Raw genomic sequence first — 13312 nt, forward strand, 5'->3', positions numbered from 1 at the left:
ATCAAAATATACAAAATCACTATACTGCAAATATGCCATGGACCATTGTTTTTATAATACAAAAATAAATCATAACAAACAGGTATTCATATTTAGACAAAATTAATGATTAAAGTACAAAATTAGATATTGTATTCCCCATACTTTACATCAATTTAACTTGGATGATGTAAATTCCGTTATGGTGTTATTCCCCTCATTATGTTGTTTCGTAGTACTCTGTTAAATTCCTTTAAGATGTGTAAATGAATCTCATACTAGTAGATACATCCATGGCCGTGTTGGTGAGACTATTAGGAAATGTGAAGAATCAAAAACACAATGTTGTTAAAGTTACAAAAATCGCTGTTCATTGGGTTAATCACTCCTTAGGTTACTTGAGGGTATTATCTAAGTGGTATGATTTTTGTTAAAATGTGTATTAACCTGGTGAATGCGTTGGTCATCTTTGATTAAAGTGAATGTTTCCAGATACTTGCTTATCAAATGACACAACATAAACGTCCACAAACCAGTCATAGGTTTCATGACTCGATTCTGAATGAAGAGTGTGAGTGGCTGGAAGGTTGTTGAAGTAAAACCATTTGTAATCATCTGATACATAAAGACATGTTTTGGAATATACATCCTTTGATTCTTGTCTTAACTGTTTTGCATTATTGGGAAATTGGGGATCATCTTTCAATACTACAGTCTCGTTAAAGTCTTCATTAGATCCACAAAAACTGTCCAGTAGATAAGGAACAGAACTTAGGAAAACCTCTTTCAAATTATCATATTTACATGGTCCACTGTTGAACACCTTTAAATGTTTTTTAAGATCCTCATTTGTTGGGGAAAGACCAGAACACGAATGACTTTTGAGTGTATTTGATCCATATTTCAGGTCTGAATGTAGACTAACATTACTCGTATCATAGTTATCTAGAAAGTGTGCTAGTGATTGACATATTTGGTTAGAAATTACTGCTTTGTAGGTCTTTGATGTCCCAAGAGTAATGTGTGTAGAGTGAAAGTTTTCAATTAAAACAGTTTCCTTTAATTTTTTAAATAATTCTTCAAGGTCATATGGAACATGTGAAGGATCAGATGATAATGATTTAAGGTGTTCAGGTTTAGCCTCAAAGTCTTTAGGCGGAATTGCAAATAGAGGTTTCTTGAGTTCAACTATTGCGAAAAAAACAACTCCAGGAACTAAAACAAGATACCTCATAGTCCCAAGCTCTGCATTCTCCTCACTGAATTCAGGAAATTCTGATGTTTCAAAAGGAAGGGGCATCTTGTACAGGTGTCTATACATCAGGCAAACTGAAAATTCGTGTAACGTAAGAGTGTTTAACATTTGTTTGAAGTCAGAACTCCTATCTTTTAGGTATTTAGAAACCTTTTCAACATCCTGCTGTATCATGTCCGGAGTTTTCTTATCCACTCCCAGAAAAAATAGAGTTATGTGAAAGTGGTCCTGTAAGACTATCTCTTCAGAGTCCCCTAACACACTCAGAACTTTAACAGTGTGTTCATTATTGAGGGGTTTTCCATTATTTACATTTTGAACTTGTTTACAGTCATTTAAACTGGATGTTGATGTTAGGTTTTTTGTAACTGAAAAATGTTGATCATGGAATCCAGATTTCTCGAGAAAAGGGAGAAATAGTTCCAAATAGTCATTATTTAGCTTATTAAATAGTTTAATATAATCAAATGTTTCGTTAACTGAATGTTTTACATTAATTCCAACGTATAGTGGAGAAACATTTGAGGAAGATTCCAAGGAATGCTTCAAATCCTTGACTGCATTGCTATCACACATCGTTGAGTTTTCCAAAAATCTATCGAGAGCTTCATTAAAATTTGAGCCCTTCCCACTTACTGCCATTTAAAGTAATAAATAATTTATAAGAAACTGCAATGACTAGTGAAAATATAAATCTTTGTTTTATTTCTTTCTTTGAGTGCTAGATTCTCACTATAAAAATGCTTACGAATCCAAGTTTTCTCCGAAATACACATTTATTTGTTTATTATTGTATTTTATGTTTTTTAATTAATTTTTTTAAATATTATTAAGTTTTACCGGTATTTTATAATGTTATCTTTTTTATTTGTATTTAATACTAAATTTAATAAATTTCAAAAAATGTCATTTCAACATTGTATAATATTTAAGTATTATGTTAACTGATAAGATAAATGAGGCTATTGTTTGTTCAAATATCAATACAAATTCAAATGGTTCTGTATCTTCTAACAACATAGACAATCCGGTTGCTGCTGAACAGCCAAGTGATAATGTGCCCACTGTAAACGATTTTAAACTGCTTGAGGATGATTTTAGAAGGGGGATTTCTGAATATAAGTCTTACAACTACTCTAAATCCTTTAAAACATTAACAAAAGTTGTGGAAAATTCAGTTTTATTGAAGGACTCAAACACTGAAAAGAAGACCTTAAAATACTTATCTAAACTTTGTATATTAAACGCCGATCATGAAAAGGCTTTATGTTACTTAAATAAACTTGGTATTAGTCCTAAATCACTCAGTTTGTTGGTAAGATGCCTATATCTTAAGTATGAAAAAACTAAAAACAAAAACCTGTTATATACTGTAAAACATCTTTTAAACTTAATTTTATCATGCCCTCATAGTGTAAATAATGCAGAAAAGCAGACTTGTGACAAAGATAATTTTAATTTTGTTATTAAAAATAATCTCTTACTATGTCAAGTGTTTTGGGAGCTGGAGGAATATGTATCATACTTCAACTTACTGGATAAAGTTAACCTCTACATCAATAAATCTAACATACGTATTAAGAATAAGAATTTAATTTTGTTTAACAAGGTTGCGAGTCTTTCCTCTGCAACTAAATCCCAAAATTGTCTTACCTCGGTTGAAAATCAATTGAATGAATCAGAGTCTTTTGTGAAAGAGCTTGAAAACAAACCCCTTGACAGTTTTCAAGATGAAAGAGTTGATTTGGTTTATGAGATAACAATTAATTTGCTAGAAGATGACCTTGAGTTGATGATAAATGGAGGGTCAGTGAAGGACATTTTACAACAATTATTGGAGTTTTATGTAAATCTTGAAAAAACACAGTGTGACTGGATGAATAAATACGTATATTTAAGTGTGGATATCGATGAAAATAAAACTGTAAGGACAGAATCTGATCTTACTCCTGAATCTAAAAGAGCCAGACAAAGTAGACAGGGGCAGAGAGATGTAAAAAGAAGAGTAATAGCAGTAGAAGGAGTCTCAGCAAAGTCAATATATTTAAAAAATTACTGGACATCTGTTTGTAACTTCTTCTACCTGAACGATTTTAATAATGCACTAAATTCAATAAGTAGTTCACATGGAATAGTTAGGAATGATGAGGAAGAAGGTGAGGATGCTGTGGGAACAATATACCCAAGTGATATTGCAAGGTTCCTAAAATACTCTGAAAGCCAATATAACTTGGATATAATGATGAACATAGGATTTAAAGGAAAATTAACTTTCTCAGAGAAGAGTAGCTTATATTTGTTGGTAAATTTTTTCCTTAATTTTAAGACAAATAAGGCATCAGTAATGTCATTTTCACTGAACCTTCTCGAGTTTCTGTTAAAAAATCAACATGTTGGAAACAATTACAAGGAATATCAACTTTTAATATCCTATCTTTATACAAATATAAACAAAGTGCTGGTTGAACGGATTTATAATGATAGAAATAAAGGCGAAAAACAGTATGATAATAATAATAGTTCTCATGTTGTACAAGATGTTCTTTTTAACACTCTGTTCAGATATAATAATTTTTTTTCAAGTAGTAACTACTATGTCCAGAAATTTAAGAGAATAAATGAGAGATACTCGATAAGAATATTGTTTACACTGTATAAAAACATCAAATCTGCACAGAGTAAAAATGACAATAACAACAGAAATGGTTATAGTAAGGAGATGGAGGTTGTTAATTCGGCTTACAACACATGTTTATTCCATATGTATAAACTGTCAAAGAGGGACTTTTTTAAAAAGATTCATCTGCTTTATTTTCATACTAAGAGGATATCCCCAAAAAGGCTGGAGATAAACGATTACATATGTAAATTAATTAAACAATATAACTATATAATGCAGTATGAAGGCAGAAATTTGGGTTTAAATATTAATATGTGTGAGAGGAAAAAGAAAATTATGACAAGGAATGGAAAACTAAAAGGGTACATTAATAGGCTTTTGAATAGTATGTCTAATTATTCATTAAATGAAACTAACCTTGAAGGGCTTTTGGACAAATTTATTAAAAAGTTCTTCATAATCCTTTCTAAACATGTGGACATTTCAGCGGTTAGGTGTTTATATTATTATAATCAAGGTATTGGAGTGGTAGATGATAAAATTAGTGAAGTGACTATGATACATGATAAGTACCTGGACATGAATTGTGATAAACACTTCTTAACTGAGTTGCGGGAATTTCTGGTTGAAATAGCATGCTTGATATCTGTGAATGAAACACTCCCGAAATGGACTAATAAATTTCTTCTTTTTCTTGGTGATATTTTGTCAGTGATATCTTTCAGCCTCCATAAAAACATAACAAACATACAGATTAATGATAAGTTCAACATACTAAATAACGTGTCATTCAGTCATCAGTTTTTGATAACACTGTCTTCAACACTGTTAGTAATAATCAACAAGCTATACTACTACAAGTGTTCATATGTACTTTCACCTACAACATGTTCAAATGAAACGGGTACATGTGGGATGACTGATAAAATCAATGTTTTCGTTAATTGTTTGAAGCAAGTGGAATTGTTGGATGGGTTCAGTTTAGTGTTGAATAATACAATTTCAAGGATATATACCAACGTAGTGTTTATAATCTACTACCTGGTTAATTATCTAATGTCAGATTATACAAACCAGGACTCAAAAACAATATACTACTTATTCCTTACTTTTTCACAAACAACGGTCATTATTCTGTCATCATTTTTCTATATTAAACTCTATTCACCAATAAATAACTGTAATGAAGATGTTTCTGATGTGGTTAAAATAGAATTCCCCTGTTTTCTACAAGTATTGAATGAAAATTTAGATTTGAGTCCGTCACAAGGCTCATCTTTTAGTGAAGCAAGTGATGATTCTGATATCTGTAACGTTATAAGTGGGAATATAATGGACTACTATTACACATTTAATAATATTCTGGACTCACTATTACAGATTGACTCGTTATTTAGAGAAAATGATATTAATATAGAAACGACACTTATACCAACTAAGCTTGGGGATTATCTATTAGTAAGTTCTAACGGATTGGAGTTCTCAGATTCACCCTCTAATATAAACCTGAACCTGTACACCACCATCTTGAACAAGTTCACAGACCTGTTTAATTTTGATGTTTTAAGTAATTTCAAGACGGATTTGCAAATTGTTGAAAGCCCTAATCATTTGCTGAACGATGAATATACAAGCATATTCACCAAATTGTACCAAAACATTGTAAGAAGTAAGACATATAAGGCTGATTACAAATCCAATGAAAATGAGTTTGAAGAATTTTTTGTGAATTTCAGAGAAAGGAGTTTATTGTTTAATAAAGATGTTACTCACTTGATAAATGAAATGTTCAGTAAGTGCATAACTAATATAGCCAGGGAAATCACATCTCCAGTAACTGCTCTTATGTTCATATATTTTAAAAAGTTCGAGATCTTTGACAACACCCTTGACTCCTTTAAAGCCATATTTGACCAGATTTCCATACCACTTCAGGATAAAACGCCATTCTTCAAATTGTATCCAAACCCACTAATAATTCACACCACTAAGACTCCTAATGTAGTTAGTAACAAAAGCAGTTTTGAAAGTATAAATAATCAAGAAACAGAAATTCCTAAAGAAGACCTTGAAAACCAGTTACAGGAATCTAGTAAAGTAAACTTAGAAGTTTTATCTGAACCTCTAAAGACTTCCAATACAGATGGTGGTGATGAATCTGGACTAGAAACTCTTAGTTCGAATTTGGGACCTGAGAGTGGTTTGGACCCAAGATTGGTGGAATATGTGAATTATACAAGCAAGATTGAGAATTTTTTAAAATCAGATAAAATGTTTGATTACTACTCTCAAGTAGAACAAATATATTTAAGCGCACCGGAATATGAGTGTATGAACACACACAAAATGATGTACCTCAAGAAACTTAAAACATATACTAACATTGATAATGTGGTCACATTTGATATTGAAAGTTATTCACCAGAACACTTAGTTGAACGGTTGGAAGTTCTGAACATGGCTAGTGTGGTGCTTCCAAAAAGCTATGATGTCTTATTTCTCTCAATCATTGTAAAATTCGAGCTGTTTTTATCAATTGTGGATGTTAAACCATTTCATTCCAGATACTCATTTCATGAAACTATTTCAGCCTTTAATGTCATTAATTCCAAGCTTATGACTGTTAGTAGTTCAAAAGTTTCCCACGTTTGCAGGCTTGACCACATGGAAATTGTTAAGCAACTGTTATACCTCCTGTATATTGCAATAGTTAGGTACTCGAAACTCTCAACTAACACATCAAACTTTTCTGACAAGAGATTGTTGTTCTACAACGAGTATGATTGTACTGAGTATAAAAAAAGTGATGTGGAAATTCCTGGGACTTACAGTTTTAAGTTAACCAATAGGATAAATCTGTTTTATTTTATAAGGATATCATTGTTACTGTATCTATTGAAGAGGGGAGAGCTAATACCAGCCGCTCTTTTGTTCCAAGATTACGCTCTACTTATGAAAAATATAGATTCATCTGTTGAAGTTGATTATTATTCTCGGCCCTTGAATAGTATTGATGATTTCGTGTCATTTATGCCCTGTACCAAGGTTTACCACAACACAAACTATGCCTACCTGCTGTATTTCCAGATTAAGATACTTGAGAGAATAACAAAGAACGTGCCCACTACAAGTGAACTTTGGATTTCAATGTACACCAAAATATTATATATTTACAAGACTTACCTCGAGATGCTGGTCCGTAACAAATCTTTGGATAATACTAGAGTTTCCGTAGAAGACGATGAAAATGATGAGATTGAGGAATCAGAAGTTGAAAATGGTGAAATGTCGATGGATCAGTTGAATGAAGTATTTGAGAGATTATATGACTCTGGGAACATGGACGATGAGCTGATAATATCATACTACAAACTACACTGCTCAAGGATGAGGTTATGTTACATAATGCCAAAGTTTTACTACCTAGCTGCACCATATTCGTTCTCGTCTGAGCACAATTCTCTCTTTAAAGAACGGAAATTCAAGGATAATTTGTCATATTCGAGGTACTACCAATGGGGAACACAGGTGGAATTTCTATGTAAACACAACAACATTGACAGGAATAAAGTAATGGAGGATATAGTTTTGTTTTATAACAAAATCAAAAACAGGTACCATAGTACAGATTAATTGAATTATATATTTAGTTAGGATTTTTTGTTAACAATTATTTTAGTGTTGATCGTGACATCGTATGTTTGGTGTGTTACAAGTTGGCGATTTACTACCACAATGTGGGAGATATTGACAAATTGCTTGACCACCTTGAAGAGATGGTTAAAAACATCGTTTTACCCGATGATTACTCAAGATTTGCAATGAACTTTGAAATAACATTCACGAAATCCTGTAAGAAGATAGTCACAAACACCTCAAACATACTAATTAATATGGTGTGCCAGGAGGTTCAAAGTTCTAAGCTTGTGCAGGATGAACATACAATGGCTTTTAACGAATATTATCTAAACTGTTCCGATGTTAGTGTGGACCAAGTAAAAGCAAAATCAAAGGTGAAAAGCTTTAAAAAAGCCGTTGGAGCCTGGATATTCTCAGGTTTAGAAAAATTAGAAAAACTGGAAGATATACACAGGCTGATTGTGGTGATGATTGAAATGTTAGCTAAGTTGAATAAGAAATTTAAGGAATTACCTCAAGATAAGACAAACTCGTTGCTGTTCTCCACATTAAACTACACACAAAATGTCATTATCAATTCTCTATGTTACTGTTTCATGTTGCTCGTATACTCCTGTCCTCACGTGTTATCTGTATCAACAATGTCCCAAGTTCTAAAGATTGAAGACCTTATAGAAATTGCAAAATCCCAAAAAATTGTCAAAAACAAGCCAAACCATTCTACGTATATGTCCAAGATACTGTGGAAACTTATAACGTCTAATTCTGGGAAGGATGATGTGTACCAATATCTGGAAGCAAAGGGCGTGTTTCATCACTCAAGTATCTCTAGCGAATATAACTCTAACTCCGCAACTCTAGATCTTAGAATCCTAAAGGATTTGTTTTACCTCTTGAACCTTAAACTTTACCTTAAACCCGTTGAAATAACAAATAAACTCTCTGAAATTTTTGTCGACGCCTGTAATAGACTTCTCTACATGATACCAGAAGACCCTTCACTTCTCACAAAATCCCAGGATATCACTCTTCCATCAGGAAGAACCGTGAAAATTAGTGACGAATGGGTTCTTAATCAAAGAATCACGACAAATCAAAAGGCAGCCTCTGCATTCAATGAAGCCATAAATAAACCAGTTTAATTTTATTGTAAACTTATGTTATTTGTTATTTTTAAATTTAAAATATGTTTTAAATAAAATGTGTACATAATATTGTTTAAAGTTAGAATACGGTCCTGATTATTAGGATATTCATGTAAATATAAATGTGTAGAGGAATCATCAACTTAAGTGCCAATTTAAGGAGGATTCTTTTAAACAAAAGCTTCTATGTATCACTAGGGTTAAAAAATGCTAAATTCTCCACTTTTGATAGTAAAATATCATCCCAAAATGATCCTGAACTAACACATATCTTTGATCGTTTCAACAACTATCTGGAACCTGATGAGAAACCTTCAAATAATGATGATGGCTTAGATTTTAGATCGAAATTGGATTTATGTGAGAAAGTTTCTGAAGTTTGTAATATTTTTTCTCAAAATAAACGTAAATTAACTCCAAATGAACTCCTAAATCTTCTAGCCAAGGTTATTCAAATCAATTCTATCATTAGAAGCTCTAAAAGCAAGGATTTTGAAGAGAATATTCCTATTCCAGATTTCACAACCACCTTTGATTCTACTGATAAGGTAGACTACTTCCCTCCATCTGATTTCTGTTCAGTATCACTAAACACCTTCAGAACTGTTAATATCAAGAGACTTGATCCTAGGGTTTCTGAGATTTTTATTAGGCTTGTAAACAAATTGGATACATTGACTGTTGAACACATATTATACCTAAATAGGATGTGTGAGCTTATAAAGGGGTACCACTCCAAGGTAATTTTATCATTTTCTGAAGATAAGATAGCGACAAACATATATAAAATGGATGAAACTAACCTGATTAGAACTGCAATGGTTATTGTTAGAAGGTCTGAGAACGTAGACTTTGTAAAAATGTTCATTTCCGAGCTTTTCAAGAAAATTTATTTTTTCAATAATTCTCAGAAAATGCTCTTGTTTCATCTAATGTCAAACTCCTCCAAGTGTTCCAGCATCTTCTTAAGTTGTTTTTCTGAATACTTGGAATATATAACTAAGTCTGATTGTGAACAAGCCCAATCTCAACTTTCAACTTTTACAGAAAGGGACTTCATTAAGTTTTTATCATCATATGCAAACAACCAAAAATGTATTTCTAAGGATCTTTTTGAGTATCTATTCTCTAGATGTTTGGTTGCCCATTTAAATGAGCTGAGCTTAGACGATGTTATGGATTTACTGTGGGTTTCCAACAAGTTCAACAGTGTCGATTTATTCCTACCCAAAGTCAAGGACTTTTTAGGCTCCAATTTAGAGGATATAGGTCCCAATAGACTAACTATGCTTATTTGGTGTTATAGTAATTCAAACATCACTGATAACCAGTTCCACAAATATCTTGAGGACGCTGCAATTACACTATCAGATCAATTAACTACAAAGAACATCTCATTATCTGCATATGGACTATCTTTAAAATCGGTATTATAACTATTATATTGTATTTTAATAATTTGATTTGTAGGTTCCAGGTTCTGAGCCTAGATTTCTAAACACTATTCAAGGTATCTTTCATGATTACGAATCACTATAATAATATTTTAGATGATATAGTATCTAACATAATGCAATTCAATGGCTTGGATTTGTCAATGTTGGCTTATTCATACTCTAAGCATCTATGTGGCTCTAGTGTACTACACCAATGCATTCAGGAGGGTTTGATGAACTATGTTGAGGACCTTCCAGCTGATTGCATAACCAGGGTGGTCTACTCATACGCCAGGATTTCTGGAAAGCAATCACTGTTTAACGCATTTATTTATACCATTTTCCAGAGAATGCATCAGTTTCCAATCCACGAATTCACTAAAGTTTTATGGTCATACCTGGCAATGAAGTTTTATGACCATAAGTTCTGGACAACTTGCTTGGAGACTATTATAAACAAGTTCGACCTTATCATCGATGAGAAGAGATGTTACCTTCTTTATCCAGTAATCAAAATCCTAATCCAACGTATGTTTAACTAAAATTTAATACTTGTTTAATAAAATTTTAAACTTTATAAATATTAATATATTTTTAGTGAAAATAACCCCTGAAACAAAGGAGTTAACTAGGCTGTGCAACCACATTTCTAAGTACTTTTGGGACTCTCAAGACAGGAATAAAACCAGTGAAGTTGTAAGCAAGGTGGTAGAACTTATTCCTGAAGTTCAGCATGTACTTTTTGACTCCAACCACGATAATTTTATGGTTGATGTTACTTTTACTAAAACTGGTGGGATCAGATATGCCGTCATAATATACAACTCTTCAAACATGTTTAATCAATCTCCAATTGCTGATTTAAGGTTAAAGGAACTGTTCCTTTCAAACAAAGGTATACGTATACCAATTAAATATGTTTTCAGGTTATAACCTTGTAAGAATTCTTGAGGACGTTTGGATCAATCTTGACATAAATGACCAAATTAAAGTAATTCAGTCTCAACTTTAGCATTAAATGTGGTAATCCATGTACTAAACATATTTTATACTAACCCAATGAATAAATTTATAATAAACGAGTATATTTTATATTACATTAAAGTGAAAATGTGTTTGTCTGCTGTGGGTACGAATTTAAGCAGAAAAACGGCCTAAATGATTTCTTAATGCTGATGCAAAGGATCCCGTTGCCGATTTTGAGCAAAACGGGGTTATTATGATAAAGCTGAGTCTTAAAGCCAGTGTCCCTGCTGGAGTTAATTAAAGTGCCAAACTTTGACCTTGTATCCTTTATTATGAAGCGGTCGTTCTGAAACAAAAGTGTCGAGTGGTGCCTGCTCACAGAAATATCAGTTAATCTTATGTCAGATAAATGGCCTCTGCCGATTATGGCAGGGTTGTTAGATAATGATACGATGAAGTATCCCTTCTCAGTTACATTTTCTGGTTCTAACACCAGGTATGGCGGCTGTGGTTGCTCTATGTCAACAAAGTCGTGTTCCTTGTTGTCTATGCTGATTTTAGTTGGGTAAAGTGTGCCACATAACTCACAAGTGAGTTTTTGCCAGAAAAAGCTGGTGTTTGGTGCACCTTCGGCGTAGCAGTTTAAGCGCCCTTTGATCCAGGACCTTATACAGGAAAGGTGTACGTATGTCAGTGATCCTTTGCACTTACAGGGTGTTATCAGAGGCCCGCTTCCATCGTCATTGCACAAGCAAATACGACAAGTGTTTTCCAAGTTCTCGGTGACTTTAGTCTAAAAAATTAAATTAGTTAATGAAAAAAGGTTATTATTTAGGTTATGTAGAAGATTAAAAACATACAATTGAATCGGATGTTAGGTTAGTTCTTGTGGTTAAAATATCATAATATGAGGGGTTGTCTCCATCTTTAAACTTTTTAGAGTCCTTGTTAAGTGAGGAGTTTAAATCAACGTCTGTATTGCGTAAAGATACCAAAGGGTCGTCCTTTATGCTAATCGGCATTACTTCTGATGTCGAATCAGCGTTGCTAACCGCTGATCTGTTGTTGTTAGTACTATCTGTTTCACTTTTCAAATTATTTGCATTTTCGTCAACCACACAAACTGTTAGGTTGGTTCTGGCCGAGTTTAAATCGTCAGGGTCATTTTCGGAAGGATTCGTTTCAGGTTCGTCAGATATTAAATCGTGAAGGTATGAAAGTGGAAGACTCGAGTTGTAGGCTAGATGCCTTACTGTCAGTTTTGCTCTCCCTAATCTGATTTCGTCACCTTCATTAAGTGCTATTGGCAGTGATGAGGCAGCTTTAAAATGTCCAAAAATCCTTTTACACGCCTTGTCACTTATTAGTCTGAGTATGTCCTTTTCTACGTTAAATACTGATGGGTCTGGTGAGGATACAAAGACCTTTCCTTCCTCGCAGGAGATCTTGACCATAACGCTGGTCGAGTTGTTCGACTGCAGGTACGAAAGGGTTTTATCTTTTCCAGGAAAAATTCGACATAGTGCGCCTTCAGATACCAAATACAAATCAGAAGCTAAAAAATATTATATTATGCATAAAATTACTAATAAGATTGAAAAAATATAATTATGTAACTAAACAAGCGGAACATACAGTAGAAGCCCTTTCTAATGTTTAATTGGTGGCGATTAAAATTTTTATGTTCGAAATCCAAAAGGCCCGTGGACTCATTGATGTAAGTAAGCCACCTAACGGTTAAATCGTGTGGAAACTTTAAAGAAATGCTCTTGTCAAATGACATATCAGAAAGTCCAGTTGCTGTACATTATAAAGATAGAAAATTTCTTGACCAGGATCAAACTTTGAAAAAAAATATTTTATAAAGTGGATACTTCAGTTAAGACTAGCCAGGAACTAAAATAATATTAAAATGCCCAAATTCCAAAAGACAAAAATAACAACTTCAAATTAAAAAATAAAAAGTCCAAAATCTGCAATAAACTTAAAATTAATTTTAGGGAAATTTACTGAAAAATGAAATACAATAAAAAATTAATAAAATTTAGAAAAATAAAACAGGCGTACTGAGTATTAATAAGGACACACCCAATACTGAATTTCACCAACATTAAGTTACCTATTTTATTAAAAACAGTGTTGTTATTATATGTTCTATTAAATCTATACGATTCTATTTTTATTTCGAGATATTTCACTCGACATCAATTTTTAGTGTAAGGGCATGTTAAAACAAATTTGTGAAAACGAAAGTGAAATTCCATAATTAAAC

At 32.7% G+C, this 13312-nt stretch overlaps 4 protein-coding genes across 4 annotated transcripts; 2 read left to right on the forward strand and 2 right to left on the reverse strand.

Moving 5' to 3' along the window:
* Positions 1–101: 101 nt before the first annotated feature.
* TpMuguga_04g00353 (uncharacterized protein) lies at positions 102–1979 on the reverse strand. Its single transcript, XM_758895.2, has one exon. It carries the CDS (start codon positions 1874–1876, stop codon positions 443–445), a length of 1434 nt encoding a protein of 477 aa, XP_763988.1. The 5' UTR covers positions 1877–1979; the 3' UTR covers positions 102–442.
* Positions 1980–2171: 192 nt separating this feature from the next.
* TpMuguga_04g00354 (putative integral membrane protein) lies at positions 2172–8651 on the forward strand (the record flags this gene model as incomplete). Its single annotated transcript, XM_758896.2, has 2 exons — positions 2172–7468; positions 7534–8651. The coding sequence occupies 2 exons, from the start codon at positions 2172–2174 to the stop codon at positions 8633–8635; spliced, it is 6399 nt and encodes a 2132-aa protein (XP_763989.1). The 3' UTR covers positions 8636–8651.
* Positions 8636–11124, forward strand: TpMuguga_04g02060 (uncharacterized protein). Its single transcript, XM_061306124.1, has 5 exons — positions 8636–10065; positions 10109–10148; positions 10189–10602; positions 10673–10969; positions 11001–11124. The coding sequence occupies exons 1-5, from the start codon at positions 8761–8763 to the stop codon at positions 11084–11086; spliced, it is 2142 nt and encodes a 713-aa protein (XP_061161848.1). The 5' UTR covers positions 8636–8760; the 3' UTR covers positions 11087–11124.
* A 33-nt stretch (positions 11125–11157) lies between these two features.
* Positions 11158–13093, reverse strand: TpMuguga_04g00357 (RING-variant domain protein). The gene is made up of 3 exons (XM_758899.2): positions 12676–13093; positions 11901–12595; positions 11158–11833 (listed from the first exon to the last, which is right to left on the reverse strand). The coding sequence occupies exons 1-3, from the start codon at positions 12821–12823 to the stop codon at positions 11174–11176; spliced, it is 1503 nt and encodes a 500-aa protein (XP_763992.2). The 5' UTR covers positions 12824–13093; the 3' UTR covers positions 11158–11173.
* Positions 13094–13312: the final 219 nt, after the last annotated feature.

Source organism: Theileria parva, assembly GCF_000165365.1.
Source record: "Theileria parva strain Muguga chromosome 4 map unlocalized ctg_529, whole genome shotgun sequence".
NCBI lineage: Eukaryota > Apicomplexa > Aconoidasida > Piroplasmida > Theileriidae > Theileria > Theileria parva.